We start from the raw sequence: 20,944 nt of genomic DNA on the forward strand, positions 1-20,944 counted from the left end.
AATTGAAAGCAGTCTAAGTCTGCATTTAGTTTCAAGTTGATGGCACTAAAAAGAAACGAGATAAGTCTGAATAATGCTAGAGGCAACACCCTTTTGTGTTGTTCACTCTTGGCGAACAGACGCCACTCTTGGCGAACATTTCACACACGGTGTGTGTGAAATGAAATGAAATGATTACTATATTTACCCAGGGTATCTGGGCTAAGCTCAATAACTTGTTTCCAGCCAGGCCCTGCTCATAAAACATTTCATCGTAGTGGTTCAATGCCTTGTTCAAGGGCACTTCAGCGGTGGTAGTTTTAACGTGTCGGACCGCTGATTCGAGACCGCTCCGCAATCCGTTCGGCCACCGCTGCCACTGTTCGGCCACCGCTGTGTGTGTGTGTGTGTGTGTGTGTGTGTGTGTGTGTGTGTGTGTGTGTGTGTGTGTGTGTGAGCGATATAGTATTCACTATTTGATGAATTGTATTGTAATTTCACTACAATGTGTCTTATTAAAAGGCTCTTTCTATTTCACCTCAACTCTGTTGAGGAACAGCTGACCCTCTATCCCACGCAACGCCCCCACCCCTGGCTGTACTACACTGGGATGGGTTTCCTTGAATTGTGATTGGCTGTGGGTTGGCCAGTAGTAGCTACAGCGCAGAGACACCCAGCCAGATGAAAATAGCCGACCTACAAGCTCACAACACGTCGCAGATGCAACGCGTTGTGAGCTTGTAGGTCGGCTATTTTCCACGCGCGACACCGGCATGCAACGTAACATAAATTAGGACATATGGAGCTGATTAGCCATAGCAAGGCTGTGATGTCATCCGTGACTGCTTTCTATCACTCCAGCACATAACACAGAGATGAAGCTCAAAAGTGTTGACTTGGGTCATCGTGTTGTTAACCACTTATAAACCATTTTGACTTAAGCACTATGTGACCCATATATATATATATATATATATATATATTTTTTTTTACAATTTTGGGTTTTTGTGTGTGTGTGTATGTATATATTACACACACACATGTACACACACACAAACATATGTTTACTCATTTAATATATAATGACATTAAATAATATACCCCAAATAATATCTGTCCAAGGCTTTTGTTGCGACCAAAGGTCACAGTTAAGTATGGACTCGTGCATTTCCCGTAAGTTAGTGTTTTGGTCGGGCACGTGACATCACGTGACATCATCAGGGATGGAGCATGTGACATCACGTGACATCATCAGGGATCATCAAAATGAAGCCCATATATAGAGATCCCTGATGTCATCAATATTGGCCAGCATCTCTACATCTGACCTCAAACCTCAAACCCTTAGATCTCCATATATGGAGCTGACCTGTTCTGACATTCCATATGTTGATCCTTCCCCGTCCATCCTTCCTCTTCGATGTCTCCCTTTTGACTGATACCTGTCCATTTCAACTCTAGACGGGCCTGCCCCAAAGTTATTAGTGCAGCAACACCCACATTAGAGTTCTCAACAGGCCCGAAAATTAAGATCTTACCCCCCATGCCAAAGCACTAGCGCTCGCCCAGCAGTCTGCTGTCACCCAGGCGGATGTGTGCACGCGACTGCACTGATCTGAGCTCATATCTGAGCGACCTGAGGTCGACCTCGAGGTCGCTTCTCCCCCTCAGGCGTCTTACTGGTGTAATTGAGCTTATATGCTTCTTCTATTCAGCGTTCCGGTCGTTCTGGCCTTTCAGTGACATGAAGCCCTTCTTCTGACCCTGCTTAATTTGATCAGTGGTGTGTGTGTGTGTGTGTGTGTGTGTGTGTGTGTGTGTGTGTGTGTGTGTGTGTGTGTGTGTGTGTGTGTGTGTGTGTGTGTGTGTGTTTGGGGGCGGGGGGGGGGGACTTCAACTTCCACTACCGGCTGCAGCTCTCATCGAGGCCCGTGGAGGTCGCTATTTACTCGTCGTCGTCCATCCCTCATCAGGCTCCTCTGTTCTCAGCAGTTCCCTCCTCCACGCATCATTCCTACAGCGAGAGAGGGGAGGATCACAGAGAGAGAGACACAGAGAGAGAGAGAGAGATCTGCTCAAGCTTTTCCGGTCTGCTAGCCCTAGTTTCCTCTCAGGACCTTCAGGCTCGAGCAGGGGGACGCGCAGGCTGGCAGCCCAGGCGAGGATTTGCGGCTTGAGATATTGGGTGATGAACGCGGCATATTAATCCGGTGTTCTCACGCCGAGCTGTTACTACGGGCTGTATGCATCCTGTCGGCGGCGTGTGCTTGGGAATGTATCCGTACTAGACCGTAGCCTACAAGACCGGGATGGTTCGACCGGTGGGAACGCACAGGGCTCCGCCGCTCCGGGCTCTCCCATCCACCAGACCGGGCTCACCGCGAAGCCAGCGAGCGCCTGTCGGTACACTTCCATAACATCACAGCTGCTCCATTGCACACACCTTCGCCGTTACAATCGTCCCCGACTCGTTATTACATAACACTTGTCTTTCGTTGACTTCATCTCCCGGCGAGGGAACAGAGCAGAGGGATTTATATGGTGGGTGTTCGTCCCGTGGTGTAGTGTAGTCTACACCAGGCTGAGGAGGTTGGTGGTGGTGTAGCAGCAGACATCGGCCTGGGCCAGACTGGACTAGCAGCTGGTTGTCATGGACTGAATGACCAAGGGCCAGCAGGGCAGAAGGGTAGAAACCTTTCAGCGGTGATGAGAAGACCAACTCCCCCTCCAAGTGGATCTCGTCGTTGGTGTGCTGCCAGAAGCATCTGGAAAGGATAACACGGGGATACACTTCCCCCAGAAGACTGGAGAAGAATTCACATCTCAAGACAACCTAAGCTTTTACATTTTATGGCTGCTGAGTGCTGACTTATGTATTTTACTGTGCAATTGCATGGTTTTAACTATACTACTGGCACACAAACTGGCTGCTTGCCACTGTGGCATAATTTGAGGTCATGATCAGATTACTTGGCACCAATAGTGACTTGGGGATGTTGCATAAATCTTGCCCACAGTGCATACGTTGCCCAATGCTCAACAGTTAAATGACCGCCATCCTTTCCTGAGCACCTGAACAAAACACCAATTCTGTGAGGCATTCCCTATGCAGTGAAGATGTGTGCTGCCAGGTTTGCTGTGAGCCTCAACAACGGTTGTGCTGAGGAGGCCACAAATGGCCTCGGAGCCATGGGGGGCCTGGCCACAGCCATCCGAATGCTGGACTGGACAGAGGCTGGACCCCGCATCCTCCACAGCCTGGAGATGGGCACGGTGATGACCGTCTTCTACCAGAAGAAGTCCCAGAGGCCTGAGAGAAGAACCTTCCAGATAAGGCAGGATACGCGACAGATAGTGTGGAGCCGCAACCCTGACAAAATTGAGGGAGAGAGTGAGTATAAAACAAATCACATGTTTCCCAACAGTACACCCCCACATGGCGCACCCGCACCCCATCATCCCACACCCCCACATGGCGCACCCGCGCCCCATCATCCCACACCCCCACATGGCGCACCCGCGCCCCATCATCCCACACCCCCACATGGCGCACAGAGCCAAAGGGCTAAGCGGCCAGCTGTGGTCTCATGGTTTTGAGCTCATCTCTCCTTAATCAACATTTAGATTTAGTTTCAGTCATAGACATTCTAGTCATAGTTATTGGTTGCATTAGGACACTGATATAACACAAAGGTTTTTTTTCCTCCCCTTCTTTAGTAAAATTATTGTCAAGGAGTTATACATGTGTTATGTGTTAGGCCTAACATAACACCAGCCTGTGCTCTGAAGGTGTGTGTGTGTGTGTGTGTGTGTGTGTGTGTACGTGCGTGCGCGCACGCGTGCGCGGTACGTGTGGGCTTGTTTGTTTGCGTTGCGTGTCTGTCTTGTTCGCGTGTCTGCATTCAGTATGCACACTTAGCATGATGTCGCATCTATCACATGGCAAAGGCCAAGCTACCGTACAGCAGGCAGCCAGCAGCAGTCCCCCCCCCCTCCCTCCCACCCATGTCCCCCTCCTGTCAAGGTCTCCTCAGCAGCAGACAGACAGATCATGACCTCTGCTTCCTCTGTGTCAGCCTCCTTAGCTGGTTTTTTGAGCCATGCTGGTCTGGTGCACAGTAAAATCCTAAACGAATTCTCTGGATTCTGCTGTGTAGCATGCATACATGCATGCTGGCCATGATCCATGTGGACTTATCACACCGCCACAGTTTCCCGTCAGCCCGATGTACCGACAGACTGGCCGAATGTGGCTTTGGGCTCCTGAAAAGACTGGCTGGAGTGGAGTCAAGTGGCGGTGGTGTGATACTTGGAGCTGGAGCCGCGGGCGGCTGTACTGTTTGACATTGTCTTGGTGGAGCAGTGGCGTTCTGTCGATCTGTGTGTCTGTCTGGGGCGTGGAGGCTATTGTGTGGGCCCTGGATTTTGTGGCCCGAGGGAGGGATTGGTAGCTACAATGGCTGTTAATGCAGTGAAAAATCCACTGCACTCACGAACGGCATGATAGGGTTTCCTACCGTCTGCCACATGTTATTCCATCTCCGTGGCTTGGGATGCACATCACCGCCTCAAGGGTGATTTATACTTTGTTGAGCACTGGTGCCGCACACCGAAAATAGCCGATCTGCAAGCTCACAACGCACTGCAGCGTGACATGCTGTGAGCTTGTAAAAAAATAAGTTTGGTGTGCGACATGCAACCAAGTATACATCAGTCTTGGCTCCTTACTGATGAAATGAGTATATTCAGAGGTGTGTGTGTGTGTTTGTGTGTGTGTGACTGTGTGTGACTGTGTGTGTGTGTGTGTGTGTGTGTGTGTGTGTGTGTGTGTGTGTGTGTGTGTGTGTGTGTGTGTGTGTGTGTGTGTGTGTGTGTGTGTGTGTGTGTGTGTGTGTGTGTGTGTGTGTGAGTGTGTGTGATGCATTTCCTTCCTTCCCCGGAGCTGAATGTGATGCTGGAGTGGGATATAATATTTTCTTTGACACCTGAGACTGAAATGTACACTTGTTTTCTCAGCTCATCCCATTCCTTCACTTGGTCTGTTTTCTCTCTCTAAGGCAAGCCACCCACCCTTCCACCCCCTCGCTCACGCTCAGTAAGAGCTGTGAGTGTGTGTGTGTGTGTGTGTGGGGGTGGGGGGGTAATAGCCACTCCACACATCTAGGCAATGTTTTTGCTTAAGAGCCTAGTCAATTATTTATCTGATCATAAACCACACAAACCAGAGAGAGAGAGAGAGAGAGAGAGAGAGAGAGAGAGAGAGAGAGAGAGAGAGAGAGAGAGAGAGAGAGAGAGAGAGAGAGAGAGAGAGAGAGAGAGAGAGAGAGAGAGAGAGAGAGAGAGAGAGAGAGAGAGAGAGAGAGAGAGAGAGAGAGAGAGAGAGAGAGAGAGAGAGAGAGAGAGAGAGAGAGAGAGAGAGAGAGAGAGAGAGAGAGAGAGAGAGAGAGAGAGAGAGAGAGAGAGAGAGAGAGAGAGAGAGACTACACAATCTGTACCCCCCATGTCTCCTTCCCAATCTATGTGATAATATTGACGATTAAACGTATCTGCTCCCAATCCCACCCGTTCCCACATTCTCTGCCACTTCCTCCCTTGTTCTCCCCCACCAGCCGCTCATCTGCTCTGTCTGTCATTGTCTCTCTGTGTACACTTTAATGCTTCAAGGTTGTGTTGTGTTTTGAGTTGAGTTTTTGTCCACCAACTTAGTCATATCGGACACGGACACACACACACACACACACACACACACACACACACACACACACACACACACACACACACACACACACACACACACACCCTTCCTCTTAGACCTTCCATCCTCCCCCTTCTTTTCCTTCCTTTGTTTTCGGCTGTCTTTTTGCTGTTTTTTTTCTTTGTTAGTATAATTTTTTTCCTACTGTTTACTTTAGACTTTCTTCACCGGAACCTTGTGGATAGACCAGTGCATTGGCTGATCCCGGTATGCATCAGTAGTCTACACACACACACACACACACACACACACACACACACACACACACACACACACACACACCCCGCTGGCGTTGTTCTCTGAGATGAGCAGCACTTGGGCAAACAGTGAAGGTATCAACCCCCGAGGCACAGGAAGTTCAGGGTTATCAGGGAGCGTTCCACTTCCTGTCTCAGATTGAAGAACCTAGCTCGGGAAAACAAAAGGCTCCGGCGTCTCGAGCAGGGGCGAACAAAATCAAATAATGAAACAATGGGGGCATGGATTGGACACCAAGCATGTGTGCTGTGCACACAAGGCAGTGTATGTCTGCACTCTGCATAAGCTTGTACATTATATCCATACCTCATTTTAGTAGATATAGATATCATATTCAACTGCTATCGACAAATCCATATCCCTGCCCTTCACTAGCCTCAATTTTCAACTTCTCAGCTAGCGTTAATATATTTTTTCTTAACCTCTTGACCCCTATGTTATACTTCATCGTATGATCGTGCCATGTGAGCTTGTAGATCTGATATTTCTGAATTAAGATTGTTTAAAAAAAAAGTGCTTTGAATGACTACAGCCACTGCCACACAGCCATGCTTATTGTATCAAGATTTGAGAATTCTCATTGTTACATCGTGTATGTCTTTTTTTTCCTTACTTATTGTTTCTTTTCTAGGCTAACGGTAGAAAAGCTGAGATGGTCACAGGCAATGTAGCGGTATCACAGGAGATGGAAAGGTTTGGGGCGGGGGCGGCTATATGTAATTATATCATTATAGCATCAACACTAGGGACTCTATTTCTCTTATTGCTGTTCTACCCTTTATTACATCAAATGTGCAAACGGATCCCAGCCATCTGGTGTGCCGTGATGTCACCGGCAGAACAGTTTGTTTTCAAGTGAGTACAACTACACTGTAATTATCAACGCTTGGTGGTTGAGGTTAGCGGTGCGCACACTGCTGGGCTACAGGAACATTCAGTGATTTGTACCGCGTAACACCACCCTGGCGCCGTGCCGCGGCCCGATGTCGAGGAAGAAAAGAAACAATGGTCTGCGTTGCTGCCTCACTGGCATTCACTTAATAATGGGAGTATGCTATACGCTGAGCAGGTACTGCCTACAACACAGCATTCCACAACAGAGTCATAACAAGCATAGGTGAAGTTGCGTGCATGGTGTTGGCCTGTGTCCTGTGATGAGTTGGGGTGCAAGACTTAACCGATCTAATCAATTTGGTTGATTTAATGATTTTACACAAAAAAATACAAATAGCAGGCAGACAGCAGATACAAGGTCACAATACCTTTGCAGTGAAACACGTTGTGAGCTTGTAGATTGGGTATTTTCATTATTTTATTGGCTATTTTCACTATGTTTGCGCAACACCGTTGTGTGAAGAAGTATAATAAAGTAGGGCTTTAAATGTTTTTTATTTTATTTTTTATTTTATTCTTTTACACAAGACTGGCTTCTTGGTTAACCAAAAAATGTTGCGATAGAATAATGTCTAAGAAGAAAATCAATAATCATGTTTGCATTAGACATGTATTCATCACTTATCATCTGTTTTCAGCTAGACCGGGATGAAAGAAAGATGGATTAGAGTGTGGGTGCGTCTCTCAACTCACTTTTTCTAGTCCTCTCTTATCCCCTTTCTCTAGTTGTGTCTTTGTGGTGTGTTGTATCACTCCCGCAAGCATACGGGGGGAAAGAGAGGAGTGGGGGTGGTGGTTATCGTGAGCGAAGCGTGACTTTTGGCGGGCATGCCTGTTCACTTTTTATTGTCCCACTTCCAGACTAAATGACAGGAAGCAATAAAGGGTGAGACAAACACACGCAAAAACCAAATCAGAACTGTTTTTGTTGGGTATTTGTGTTCAACTTTAGGAGGATGTCGTGTCAAGTTTATAGCTTGTGGCTTATCCACCGGGAGCATGTGTTTGTGTTGTTTACTCTTCCAAGCGTTTAATTTCTAAGTCCTGCACAAAGGGATTTCTATCCAGTACCTTTCAAGAGAACAAAACATGATCTTTGAATGAAAATTCCCTTTGGCTCTACGTCGACATCAAACGGAGACCAGGCGGTTGCACTCAGTCTGGGCCAAACTCTGTGCTGGGTGTCTCACTGTGTGCTTTGTGAGGTTTGCATCTCATCTCGTGTGTGTGTGTGTGTGTGTGTGTGTGTGTGTGTGTGTGTGTGTGTGCCGACTCGCAGTAAAAAGAAAAGGGCTACGGCAGACACATCTCCATCTGAGGATAATCTGGTTCTCTATTAATCCTGTGCCAAAACTGCCCCCTGTCATCTCGGCACACTTCAGGCCAATATATAAACCAGATTTCTCGTTAACTGCCTGTCCACTGTTTGATACAATCTCATATATAACCTGCTGAGGATGGCTAACTTTAGCTCCAGAGGATGGCTAACTTGAGCCAGATACAGAAAAGTGGAGAGGCATGGGTAGGGTATTGTTCTCTACAGTACATTGCACTACACTACACTACACTACACTACACTACACTACACTACACTACACTACACTACACTACACTACACTACACTACACTACACTACACTACACTACACCAGTGGTCGGGACCCCCAGGGCGGGGGTCCCCACATGATTTTGGGGGGGGGTTCCCTAGATGACAATTTAAGGCCCTTTAAGACCCCTAAAAAAAAGACCATTACTGCATCAGAAGTAATCAAACTGTGAAACATTAGCCAAATTCTGAAATAATAGAGGCAAACATTTTCAAAATAGCGGATCTACAAGCTCACAGCTTCGGCTATATTCACAACTAGAAAAAGTGCCCTTCTGGGCACAGGTCTCCACCAGGAGGATAGGAGTGTGTGTGTGTGATGTTTGGCAAAATGTTTAGGAGCAATATAAACGTGTGTGTGTGTGTGTGTGTGTGTGTGTGTGTGTGTGTGTGTGTGTGTGTGTGTGTGTGTGTGTGTGTGTGTGTGTGTGTGTGTGTGTGTGTGTGTGTGTGTGTGTGTGTGTGTGTGTGTGTGTGTGTGTGAGACGCGGCTTGGCCTGTTGTAGCGCCACCATGAGGCTGATTTGAAAATTGTCAAGTGGCATTTCTTCCTCAGCCTAGTGGGAATATGCATGCACAGTTTCACCGCAATCGTACGCTGCGTTGAGTAGTTGTGGCAATTTGTACAAAACGGGTACAAAGCGGGCTACTCCTGAAAGGTTTAGAAGCCAATCGTAGGCAATGAAGGTGGATTATGAGAAATCAAACAAACGTGTCTTGATCACATGACTATGGAGAGCATGTGTACCGATTTGCATGAAATTTGGATAAAATCTGAACGAGTAATATTAGAAAATGTGTTTTACATATGTCGGCCTCCTGGTGGCGCTATAAAGAGCAGATGTGAAAAATTCCAGGCAAAGGTTTTTCCTTGGCATCTAGGGAGTTGGCATACAAAGTTATCCACAGATCCGTGCAGTTGGAGGTAAAAACACTTTTCGGCGAGTTATAGCGCCACCATGAGGCTGAGTTGAAAATGTTCATGTGGCATTTCTTCCTCGGCCTAGTGGGAATGTGCGTGCACAATTTCACGGAAATCACACGATGTGTTCATGATTTGCAGCATTTTGTTTGAAACTGAGCACTGAGAAATCTGAAAGACACGTTTCGTTGAATGGCTCTAGAGAGACTGTGTACCAATTTGCGTGATGTTTGGACAAAATCTGTAGGTGTACTGTCCAAAAACTTGTTTTGCACCAAGCAGCCTCCTGGTGGCGCTATAACAGGCCGTTCTGGAAATTCTGGGGCAGAGGTTCATCGTTGGCATCCAGGGAGTGTGTGTGCAGAATTTGACATCGACCGGGTTAACGGTGCCGGAGATTAGCTGTTCACAGGACGGACGGATGGACGGACGGACACACACACACACGGACACACGGACGGACGGACGGAGTGCAAAACATACTCTCTCCCCATGCCTTCGGCCTGGTGGAGACAATAATTATCTGTGGAACCGAGTCAAACAAAATGTAATGTCTCAACTGGGACCCCAGTTCAAATATGATTATTTTGGGGGGGTCACCATTTCAAATATGATTATTTTGGTTTTGGGGGGTCCCGACTCCCCAGTTCAAATATGATTATTTTGGGGTGTCACTTCCTGAAAAGGTTGAGATAACTTGAGAACCCCTTCACTACACTATACACTACACTGACAACAGTAGTGTACACGACTACACTACACTAAGGTGACCTTCACACCAGAAAGCTTTACTGCGATTAAAACGAATCCTGCTGCACATTGTCGGAAAGTGCACTTCGTTTGGCAGGTGTGAAGCCTCATTCGAATCCTAATGTGCATCAAAGAACCGTATTCTACTCCGACCAAAAACGGGGGTTTCGCTTCGCTTCCATTCGCACTTGATTACGATTCGGTGCAGGTGGGAATGCAATCTGCAGCAAATAAAGGAAATGAAGCAAACAATGTGGCGGGTGAGGAGCTAAACACAGTTGGAGACGGAGAAGGCATATTTTACACAGCGCAAAGATGTCCCGCTACTGTGGATAGACGTGGTCGAAAGAGGAGACCGAAGCCCGATGAGAACTCTAATTGTCACAACTACACTACACTGCACTGCACTACACTAAAGAGAGACACAGAAATATATGTTTTACCTTCAGGCTATCGGAGCCCTGAGCAATCGCCAAAAGCCAGGTCAAATATCTTCCATCTGTAAAGACCTTCATGACACATGAACAAAGTTGACCTTGTATTAACGTATGTATATATCTTTGCTGTTGCATGTACTGTATATTCTGAATATCCGTGTTTGCTAAATTATTCTCCACTTTATTCTGTATATGTTTATTATGTTATTACCACTTTTACTTTATAATACCTTATTATACCTTATACCTTGTTTATTATGACTAGTTCAGAGTCTACAGAGCATGTCACACTATTTCATTGCATTCATTTTCACTTATGAGTGAAACTACAAATACAACCTTAATATGAATATTGCATTTTCTCGCTGTTTGGTCTTTGAGATTATAGAGAAGATAATCTGTTAAGATTAAAATGTCAAAACAGTACCTTTTATTCTTAAAGTTACGTTTTAAAGATTCTCTTTCTCTCTCTCTCTCTCTCTCTCTCTCTCTCACTCTCTCTCTCTCTCTCTCTCTCTCTCTCTCTCTGCTTTGCTTCTCATCAAATTGTAACATCTTTGGAAGTGAATTGGAAGGAAAGATGAGAAATGTGAAATTCATTTCAGTTCAAGTGTGTGGGCCCTGGTAGGCCTGTGTTTAGTTTATTCACGCCAGAAAATCTCTCTCTCTCTCTCTCTCTCTCTGTGTGTGTATAACATTTCCGTGTATCTGCTAAGCAAGTCAATAGGAATAGGTTTTCTTTGCGGGTGTGTCAGCTGTGTGGTGACACTCGTCTGCACGAGTCCAGAGTTTACATCATACTCTGTGGTCTGTTAACCCGACATGGCCGGTCTCTATTAAGACTGTGTGTGTGTGTGTGTGTGTGTGTGTGTGTGTGTGTGTGTGGCAGTGAAGGCTGCAGCTGAAGAATTCTGCCAGAGAGACCTTCGGCCCGTTGTCCTGAGCGTCTTGCGGCTGACAGCTGATATGTTTATGTGTGCGTGCGTGTGTGCACATACGTGCACAGTTCCTCCTTGGCAGTGAGGTTTCTGCAGGGCTATACTATGCATGTACACCATGCTAAAGGCAGATTTATGCCGTGCATATTTTGTACTCATGCAACCCTATCCCTCCTTCCCCTCCTCCTCTTCCAGTTGACATACGGGAGATCAGGGAGCTGCGGTTGGGAAAAGGCTCCCGGGATTTTGAGCGTTATCCGGAGGAGGCTCGTAAACTGGACTCCACCCTCTGCTTCATTGTGCTGTACGGACTGGAATTTCGCCTCAAGACCCTCAGTGTGGCTGGTCAGTATGTGCACACACTGTGAAATCCTCAAGGGGTGCAACTGTGTTTGAGCTTATCTTGATTTATTTATAAATCTATTTCATTGCAATAATGTATTTGGGGGATTGAACTTTTGCTTGTGATTTTTCTTTTAAATACATTACTATAAATCAACTTGAAAGTATGCAGCAGTTTACCACCAGCTGGCATCCCAATTTTCTTAGTTAAGAAAATATTGAAAATAGACAATCTATATGTTTTTGGATGTCTCCATCCATAAGGCTCACAGGGGAGCAATACAATCATAGAGACCAGTACAAAAGTGTGCTCTGTGGAGCGCAGATATCCACCTGCTGTTGCTTTTTAAACACATGAACTGTATGTTCTTAATTGATACTGTGCTTGAACTTGTATTTCTTGTTGGAATGGGCAGAGTCCGGCAGTATCTATCTTCTTTTAATAGGCTACAGAAGTGTAATACTCCTGGCATGGTGCAGCTGTACTTATATTTGGCCTATGTTTAGATGGTTTTGTGTTCTCTCTCTCTAATAGAAATGTAGGACATTGTTCTGTTCATGCAGGACAAATGTTCCAACTTCAAGGTTGTGCTTTATTGTTGTTACATCTTGTGTACAGGTACATAATAAGAGTAAAACTTATGAAACTGTAGAAAGATCTAAAAAATGAAAAGAGAGAGTGGAAAAAAGTGAACATCAGCTCATGTACACGTGCATATTACTGTATATCTTTCTTCGGTGCTGTCCTTCAAAATGCAAAATGTAACCAGTAATCACCCTAGCTTTAACTGAAGGCATGTCTACTGTGCAGTGTCTCTGTCTCTCTGTGTATCTGTGTTTTGCGAGCCACATGCACACGCATGTGACGCATGTGGCACATGTCAGATGTCACAATGTACCTAAGCATGTCATACCATGGTCGCTACTCGCTGTGTCTGTGTTTTTGTGTGTAGCATTGGTCACTATGTATGTCTGAATTGTAAAACTGGTGTTGGAAAAAATAAGCAGGGAATTCTAAACCTGAGGTCGAGGAAACCACCCGCACAGCTTAGTTTAGTGGCTTGTGAGATTAATCCAGAACACACAGACAGACACAGAGACAGACGGACACACAGGGGTGAAAACAACGTAATATCTTGACCAGCAGAGATAATGACATATTATTTGACCAAATATATGACACAGAGAAGTACAATGTTATCATCATCATCAATAATCATGATTACAGCATTCAGCAACATAATCTCAGTTGTCAATTTGGTCCTAACAGTGCAGCATGCTAGTTTAGCAGTGAGTACTAGCAGTGAGTGCATGCTATAACTGTGGCTTGGATGTGAGGCTCAAGAGGGAGGCCGAGTAAGCTTCAGTGCCACTGGTGTCACCCTGAGGTTTTAAACGATTATTGCTTATGGTTTACTTTCCCTACTAGCGTTCAGTGAAGAGGAGGTGAACATGTGGATTACCGGTCTCAACTGGCTGATGATGGACACACAGAGAGCCCCAGCACCACAGCAGATAGACAGGTGTGTGTGTGTGTGTGTGTGTGTGTGTGTGTGTGTGTGTGTGTGTGTGTGTGTGTGTGTGTGTGTGTGTGTGTGTGTGTGTGTGTGTGTGTGTGTGTGTGTGTGTGTGTGTGTGTGTGTGTGTGTGTGTGTGTGTGTGTGTGTGTGTGTGTGTGTGTGTGTGTGTGTGTGTGTGTGTGTGCGTGCGCAAGAGAGAGACTGTTTTATCTCTTTTTCCATCTGGTAAATGTCCTCACAATGATATGAGAATGAATGTAGTTCACTGCAATCATCCATTTCCCCCATGGTTTCAGAGCTGGTATATATTTATGTGACAAATAAATGGCTAAATGATGTCCACCGATTAGATTTACCACACTGAGCTCATAACCCATTTCATAATTCAAATAACACATACAATATCACACAAATGAATTGTTTGTTTGAGAGGAACTTGCTTATATAATACTTGACTTGACACGGCCTCAATGAGTGAAAAGTCGATACCCACACAGCTTGAGAAGAGTAGCAAGTTAAAAGTGGGGTAAGACTTGGTGGTAGGAAGCAAAGACAAATATTTGTTTTGGGACAGAAATATTTACTCGACATAGAGTGGTGTGTGGAGGCAGTGTACAGAGGACAAAATAGAGAGAAGCTGTGACTGCGAGGATGCGTAGGAGAGAAAGAAAAAAAGTTGAGTTTTGTTTTCGGTACAATATGAGGGATTGCTGTTTATAAACCTTTTAATAGGATACAAAACCAAATGTGTCTGTTTATGAGTGTAAACTCAGGGGCGTTTTTCCGGCACACTTTCACAAACACTGCACCGATTTGAAAGCAGTGCTCTGTCAACACTGTCCCTTGTAGACTGTTGCTATTGAATGAAGCCTTTGTGCTACAACACACCGTGACACGTCTTTTCCACCTTACACCAAACTCTTCTTTCATTCTTTGTGTTTCTCTCTCTCCCTCTCTCTCCCCCCCCTCTCTATCTCTCTCTCTCTCTCCCCCCCCCCCCCCTCTGTTTCCTTCCTCTCCCTCCTGCCTTCTGTAGATGGCTAAGGAAGCAGTTTGAAGTCATGGACAGGAACCACGAGGGCAGGTGGGTAACTTAACTCGTCAAGATGCCCGTCATCACCCGATTGTGCCTTTTTACAACAGCCCAAGATGGAGGTTCAGCGTCCGGGGTCATAGCAGCAGGTGGAATGCAAGGTGGAACCCAATCCAGATGTCATCAAAGACTGCATCTGACCCCTCCCAGAGACCTGCTCTGACCCCGACTCTGCACCCTACACACACACACACACACACACACACACGCACACACACACACACACACACGCACACACACAATCTCTCTCTCTTATTATTTCTCTTTCAGCTCTTTCAGCACCTCTCTCTTATAAAGTACTTTGTTGACTGGGGTCCCACAGAGCTCTATATTAGGTCCCCTCCTTTTATCCCTCAACACCAAACCTCCCGAAAACCTGACAATCTACGAGCTCTCAACGCACTAAGTTGATCTGCTATTTTCGCCAAACGTTTGCCTCTTCTCGCCGAATGTTTGGCTTGTGATGACACGCCCAGAGTAGTGGTCTGGGTGGAAGCGGCTCCAGCAGCGCAAACAGCCTGCCACCGCCTGATAAGGGACCAGGAAGTGATGCGGTGTGATTGGGAGAGGGCAACTTCCTGTCTGTGCGGAAATAATAACAGTAGCTAAAAAATCTGAACGCAGAAATGAGGGCTGGACAGAAGGAGGGAGGTACCTGTGAGGGTGGGGGTCGCGGGCGTGCCAGAGATGAGACGAGAGATAGACCAGGAATGCTCATGGAACAGCCTCCGCTTCCCTACACATAACGGCACAGGTGGAGTTCATCTCTGTCACAGAAAGTTGACTTGCAACATCCGTCCACCTCCTGGGTTTCTCTGCATCTGCTTTTCTCTGCTGCTTTCCTCTCTGTGTGTGCGTGTGTGCGTGCATGTGCGTGTGCGTGTGTGTGTGTGTTTTGTTAATCAGCAAAGTGATTGTCCATGTGGCATTCGTTTACCCTAGAAAGAGGGAGACGGAGGTAAAGACATCAGGGTTGTGCGTGAACAATCCCTGGAGGAAAATGGAGCAACGGAAGAAACCAAAGATATGAGAGAGAGAGAGAGAGAGAGAGAGAGATACCATGCTCTGTTGAAACATTTTATATCGATGGGTTTTCAAAGAAGGATGCCTTGTCCACCACTCATCTTTACTGAGGTAGTAAACAACATTGATTTATAGTCAAGAGCCAAATGGGCCCTTATCAATCTGTAACTCTTGAGCGTATACAAACGATTTGTACAAATGATATAATTTGTTCACGCTCAGAGTTATGAGGGTCCGTGGCCTATAATGCATAGTTGCATACCAGCCTGGTGGTCCTTGATTTTAAAAAACGTTTGAGAACCACTAGTCTAGAGAGGAGCTGAGGATCAATGTACTCAGCTTTATACCTACAGTAAAGGAGATACACCCCACCACCCTCACCCGCCCCCTGCTCTCCAGCCTACAGTAAAGGAGATACACCCCACCACCCTCACCCGCCCCCTGCTCTCCCCTACAGTAAAGGAGATACACCCCACCACCCTCACCCGCCCCCTGCTCTCCCCTACAGTAAAGGAGATACACCCCACCACCCTCACCCGCCCCCTGCTCTCCCCTACAGTAAAGGAGATACACCCCACCACCCTCACCCGCCCCCTGCTCTCCCCTACAGTAAAGGAGATACACCCCACCACCCTCACCCGCCCCCTGCTCTCCAGCCATCCTTGTAGAGCCCAAACAATGAATGCCTCACAGAAGGGTTTCTTTCCTCTCCCTGCTCACTTTGGAACAGTAGAAGCCGAATCGTACTTCCTCTAGCCACGCAGCGCCATCTCCTGGTGAAGAGGAGACATGAAAACAGCTTCCACGCTAGAACCACATTTGTTCTTAAACCAAGAGACAGACACAGAGGGGGGGGGGGGGGGGGGGGTTACCTAATCTGATCCACAGGTTGGGAACCACTGTTCCAGTTAATTAAGTAGATTGTTCTCATGTACCTCTAAAGTGCTTCCCCTATTGCTCTGTTCTCTCCTCACTGTCTGTTTCTCTGTCTCTTTCTCTCTGTCTCTACTCCAGCATCACAGTGAAGGACGTGAAAGCTCTTCTTCCTCAGGTCAACTACAGAGTCCCCAACACACGCTTTCTCAAAGACAAACTTCAGGTGGGAGCAAAACAACACATCAGATATGTTGGCCTTCAAATGCAATATCGGTATCGAACCAATATCAAAATATAATATTGGTTTTATCTGATATTTTATTTTATAATAATTATGTTTGAAGCTGGAAAAGCCTTTGTGATGGTGAAGGCTGCAGATTCAATCTGTGTTTTCTGGGGAAGCTTTCAAAAGAGTCAACAGGTTGGAATACTACATGCATGATGTTTTTTGTTGGGATATGGGCCAACATTTCAATAATGGTGCATCTGTAGTTTTGGAATAAAGAGGCAATGCTTTTTTGAAATTCAGTGTTTATAGGCTACTGTATGCCTTTTTCAGAAAGGACAACATTTGAACTTGTTTTTATACAGATATTCGACATTGGTAAATATCGGTTTTAACCATAACAGCAATGTTGACATCGGTTATCGGTATTGGCCAGAAATGTTACATCGGTCCATCCATCGGTCCAAAACATAACTTTGATCATTCTGATGCAACACACTTTACGGTAAATCTAACTCTGATTACCTCCAATTTAGACAAAGCTACACTATTCAGTTCAGTTCAGTTATAGAGATTCCTTTGTAGGTGACAAGTGTTAGTAGTTGATGGCATTTTCTTTATAAAATAAAAGTTCCATTGTCCAAGTGTTTATTGTTGAGTTACCGTATAACAGCAAGTTAACACTTGTTAACACTTGTACTTCCTGTCTGTGCAGGAAGTGGAGGCCAGGAGTGATCTGTCCTACCCCAACTTTGCACAGCTTTACAGAACACTGATGTTTGACGCACAAAGGAGTGTGAGTACGAATTTGTGTTTACACACACAGGTGCACACTAATAATAGTACTACAAAAATATGTATAATGCACTTTACATTAAAACGAAGATCAAAGTGCTGCAAACAGGGTAAAGCATTTGCATAATAAAATATCACAAAACCCCCAAAAAACGCATAGGAGGAAAACAAGTGTAGCTAAAAATATATATAAAAAGCATCAACAGATTGAGGTGCTCTCAGGTGGTCAGGGAGGTCATTCCAAAGTCGAGTAGCAGCCGAGCGGAAGGCCCAGATACCCATGGTAACCACTCCAACCCCTCACCCCCACCCACCCCTCACGCACACGCATGCACGCTTGTGCACACAAACACGCTCACCCACTCCTTAAAGGGGAAACCACCCATTTTCAACATTTTACTATGTCATTAATATACCTTAGAGCTGTTAACATGGTGAAACACATCTTGATGACATCATCAAGATGTGTTTCACCATGTTAATGATTTTTTTCAGACCTCTAGTTCTAGGAAACACAGAATGGGGGAACTTTTTTATTATTTCCACACAACAGCTCTAAGGTACATTAATGACATAGTAAAATGTTGAAAATGAGTGGAATGCCCCTTTAAGTACGTTTATGTTACCATTGCTCCCTGTTCCCTCTCTCCTGTTGGCACCTGACTCCTCCCGTCTGCTCTCTCCTGTTGGCCCCTGACTCCTCCCGTCTGCTCCTTCAGATTATCGAGCAACTGGAACTCTCCTTCCCCCTCAGGTGAGTTTCTCCTCCAGCTGCTGCTCCTTTCACTCTCCCTTGTTTTTGTCCTCCTGTGCGTCAACTTTCTCCTTCGACTTAACTGACACACCATGCCAGTTAACTGACACACCATGCCAGTTAACTGACACACCATGCCAGTTAACTGACACACCATGCCAGTTAACTGACACACCATGCCAGTTAACCCATTCGGACCTGACGTCGAAATAAAAAAAAAGTCTTCTGAAAGAATATTATATTCAAAGATTTGTGCCACATTTTCACGATTTAAAAAAAATAGCTAATGTATAACATAATAGAGCACCGAAGTCTGACGTCACTTTCAGTAGAGGGCACCAACACACAGGTTCGTGTATTTTTTTATTTGTATTGAAATCTCCATAGGGCGATTTTATATCGCTTCATATAAGAACTGTGTTTGAAAAATAAACCGACCACCCCGGCGTTTCTGTCAGGGGAGTGGCTGTGCGTCGTTAATGATGTCCATTCATATTTGATACAGCCAGTTTCTAGAGAAAATGGAATTAATGTGACCGCAAAAGCCTTGAAACTACATATGAATGCAATGTCGCTGAGCATATACGTCACGCCCAGCTGTCAACATATTGCGTTCCTGAGATTCCTCGTTGACGTAAGCTCAGCTGGTGGTGACTCGATTCGTACTAACCACGATACATTATATATCAATAAAATTAAAATTAAAATAAACGTAATTAACGTTCAGTTTCTGTTGTGCGACGGGCTGCGGGCAGAAGCAGCCTACCCGGAAATGTAGTCTCTGGGTTGTTTGGCTCGTTTCTAACGCTTATTTTGTTACTATTTGGGTATATTTGTACATTTCCACCTTCAGTCGATGCTTCATATCCATATGAGTGAAAAGGCCGGGGTGATCGGTTTATTTTTCAAACACAGTTCTTATATGAGGCGATCTAAAATCCCCCTATGGAGATTATAATGCTTATTAAAAAAATACACGAACCATGGGACTGGCGCCCTCTACTGATAGTAGAGGGCAGTGACGTCAGGACTTCGGTGCTCTATGCTTAGTTAAAACACCAAAAGGGGTTCCCGCCCAGAATGGGTTAACTGACACACCATGCCAGTTAACTGACACACCATGCCAGTTAACTGACACACCATGCCAGTTAACTGACACACCATGCCAGTTAACTGACACACCATGCCAGTTAACCGACACACCATGCCAGTTAACCGACACACCATGCCAGTTAACCGACACACCATGCCAGTTAACCGACACACCATGCCAGTTAACCGACACACCATGCCAGTTAACTGACACACCATCCCAGTGTGCAAAGTGTAGCCTATACTTCTCTGTAGTACAGGACAAAAACATGGGTTGTGATTGAACCTCTGCTACATAATATACATTATTATATTGAATTGATACAATATTAAATATAAGGTATAATTTGAGATAAACAACAACAATGTTTTTTTCCCCCCTTTTAATTTATCGCATATCTTTTTCTCACATTCCAGCTGCACTTCTCTCTGGCTCTACCACTCCACCTTTCACTCTTCTGCCATCTGGCAGCTTGGAACTCTCGCTCTCTCCATCTTTCACTCTCTCTCTCTCTCTCTTTCTCTCTGACGCCACTGTGCTCTAAATCATTGTGTTTGCAGGAATGTGGACAGGCCAGAGCTTTGTCAGATCTCTCTCTACGACTTCCAGAAGTTCCTACAGATGGACCAGAAGGTACAGTCAAAGGAAAACGTTGCCTCTCCTCAACTCCCATAACCAGTGATGGAAGAAGTACTCACATGTGTTACTTAAGAAAAAGTATCAATACTGCAATGTAGATCGTAAAAGTATAGTCATTGTGAAGAAGGTCCCTATTTCACAGTTCAAAATGTATAAAAGATATTTAGAAAATTGCTGATCGGCTATTTTCAAATGGCCGAAATGTATCTAGGGCTGAAGTGGTTACTGTTTTGTATAATCAAAATTCATATAATTGTAGTAGAGTAAAAGTATTGAAGTAGTACTTTCCAGCAGGTGGTAGGCATTTATAACGCTGTAATGAGGTGGTAGGCATTATAACGCTGTCTCTCACAGGAGTCATGGGCATCCGACTTGGGTCGCGTCAGGGACTTCCTCATGGGATACCTGAGGGGTGGAGCCCAGATGGAGCCCACACTACAACTTGATGAGGTGAAACGTGCGGTCGCGCGCACACACACACACACACACATGCACACATTACCCAGGAACTAGGGGTGCAACAGTTAATCAAATTGATCGATTTAACTGATTATAAAAAATGGATGGATGTATAAATCTCGATGAATCAAAAAGGTAATCGATGCAGTCCTGCTATGAACATGCAAGGTAATCTTTCAAAATGTCCTCCCAGTTCCTGACCTTCCTGTTCTCCAAGGAGAACGCTGTGTGTGAGCCTCGGCCTTCTGCCGCTGTCCCCGACGACATGAGGAAACCCCTGTCCCAATACTGGATCTCCTCCTCGCACAACACGTAAGTCTCCCTCCCCATCTCTCTCCTCTCTCTGTTTGTTTCTCCCTCTGCCTTTTTAGCTACTGTCTGACACTGGGAGACCTTGACATGGAAAGGTCTGTGAACATTTGCACCACCTGTATGCTTTCTGTCTCTCCTATAGGTATCTGACAGGCGACCAGTTCTCCAGCGAGTCATCTCTTGAGGCCTACGCTCGCTGTCTGAGGATGGGCTGCCGCTGCATTGAACGTGAGAGCCTCCCAAACGTTTTTTTTCTTCTTTAAAAACTAGAGTG

General features: G+C 45.6%; 1 protein-coding gene across 2 annotated transcripts in view; it reads left to right on the forward strand.

Moving 5' to 3' along the window:
- Window positions 1-2,017: 2,017 nt before the first annotated feature.
- Window positions 2,018-20,944, forward strand: part of LOC306925788 (1-phosphatidylinositol 4,5-bisphosphate phosphodiesterase gamma-1-like) — a 34,711-nt gene continuing 15,784 nt past the window's right edge. For both annotated transcript variants that reach the window (XM_079504862.1, XM_079504861.1), the window contains exons 1-11: window positions 2,018-3,370; window positions 11,734-11,883; window positions 13,310-13,403; window positions 14,437-14,484; window positions 16,531-16,615; window positions 17,334-17,414; window positions 18,133-18,167; window positions 19,821-19,893; window positions 20,254-20,349; window positions 20,552-20,670; window positions 20,813-20,898. In XM_079504862.1, the coding sequence (XP_079360988.1) occupies window positions 3,097-3,370; window positions 11,734-11,883; window positions 13,310-13,403; window positions 14,437-14,484; window positions 16,531-16,615; window positions 17,334-17,414; window positions 18,133-18,167; window positions 19,821-19,893; window positions 20,254-20,349; window positions 20,552-20,670; window positions 20,813-20,898 (1,141 nt within the window). In that variant the 5' untranslated portion in view covers window positions 2,018-3,096. The remainder of the gene's footprint in view (window positions 3,371-11,733; window positions 11,884-13,309; window positions 13,404-14,436; window positions 14,485-16,530; window positions 16,616-17,333; window positions 17,415-18,132; window positions 18,168-19,820; window positions 19,894-20,253; window positions 20,350-20,551; window positions 20,671-20,812; window positions 20,899-20,944) is intronic.

The sequence above is a fragment of the Electrona antarctica genome, assembly GCF_951216825.1.
Source record: "Electrona antarctica genome assembly, chromosome: 7".
NCBI lineage: Eukaryota > Metazoa > Chordata > Actinopteri > Myctophiformes > Myctophidae > Electrona > Electrona antarctica.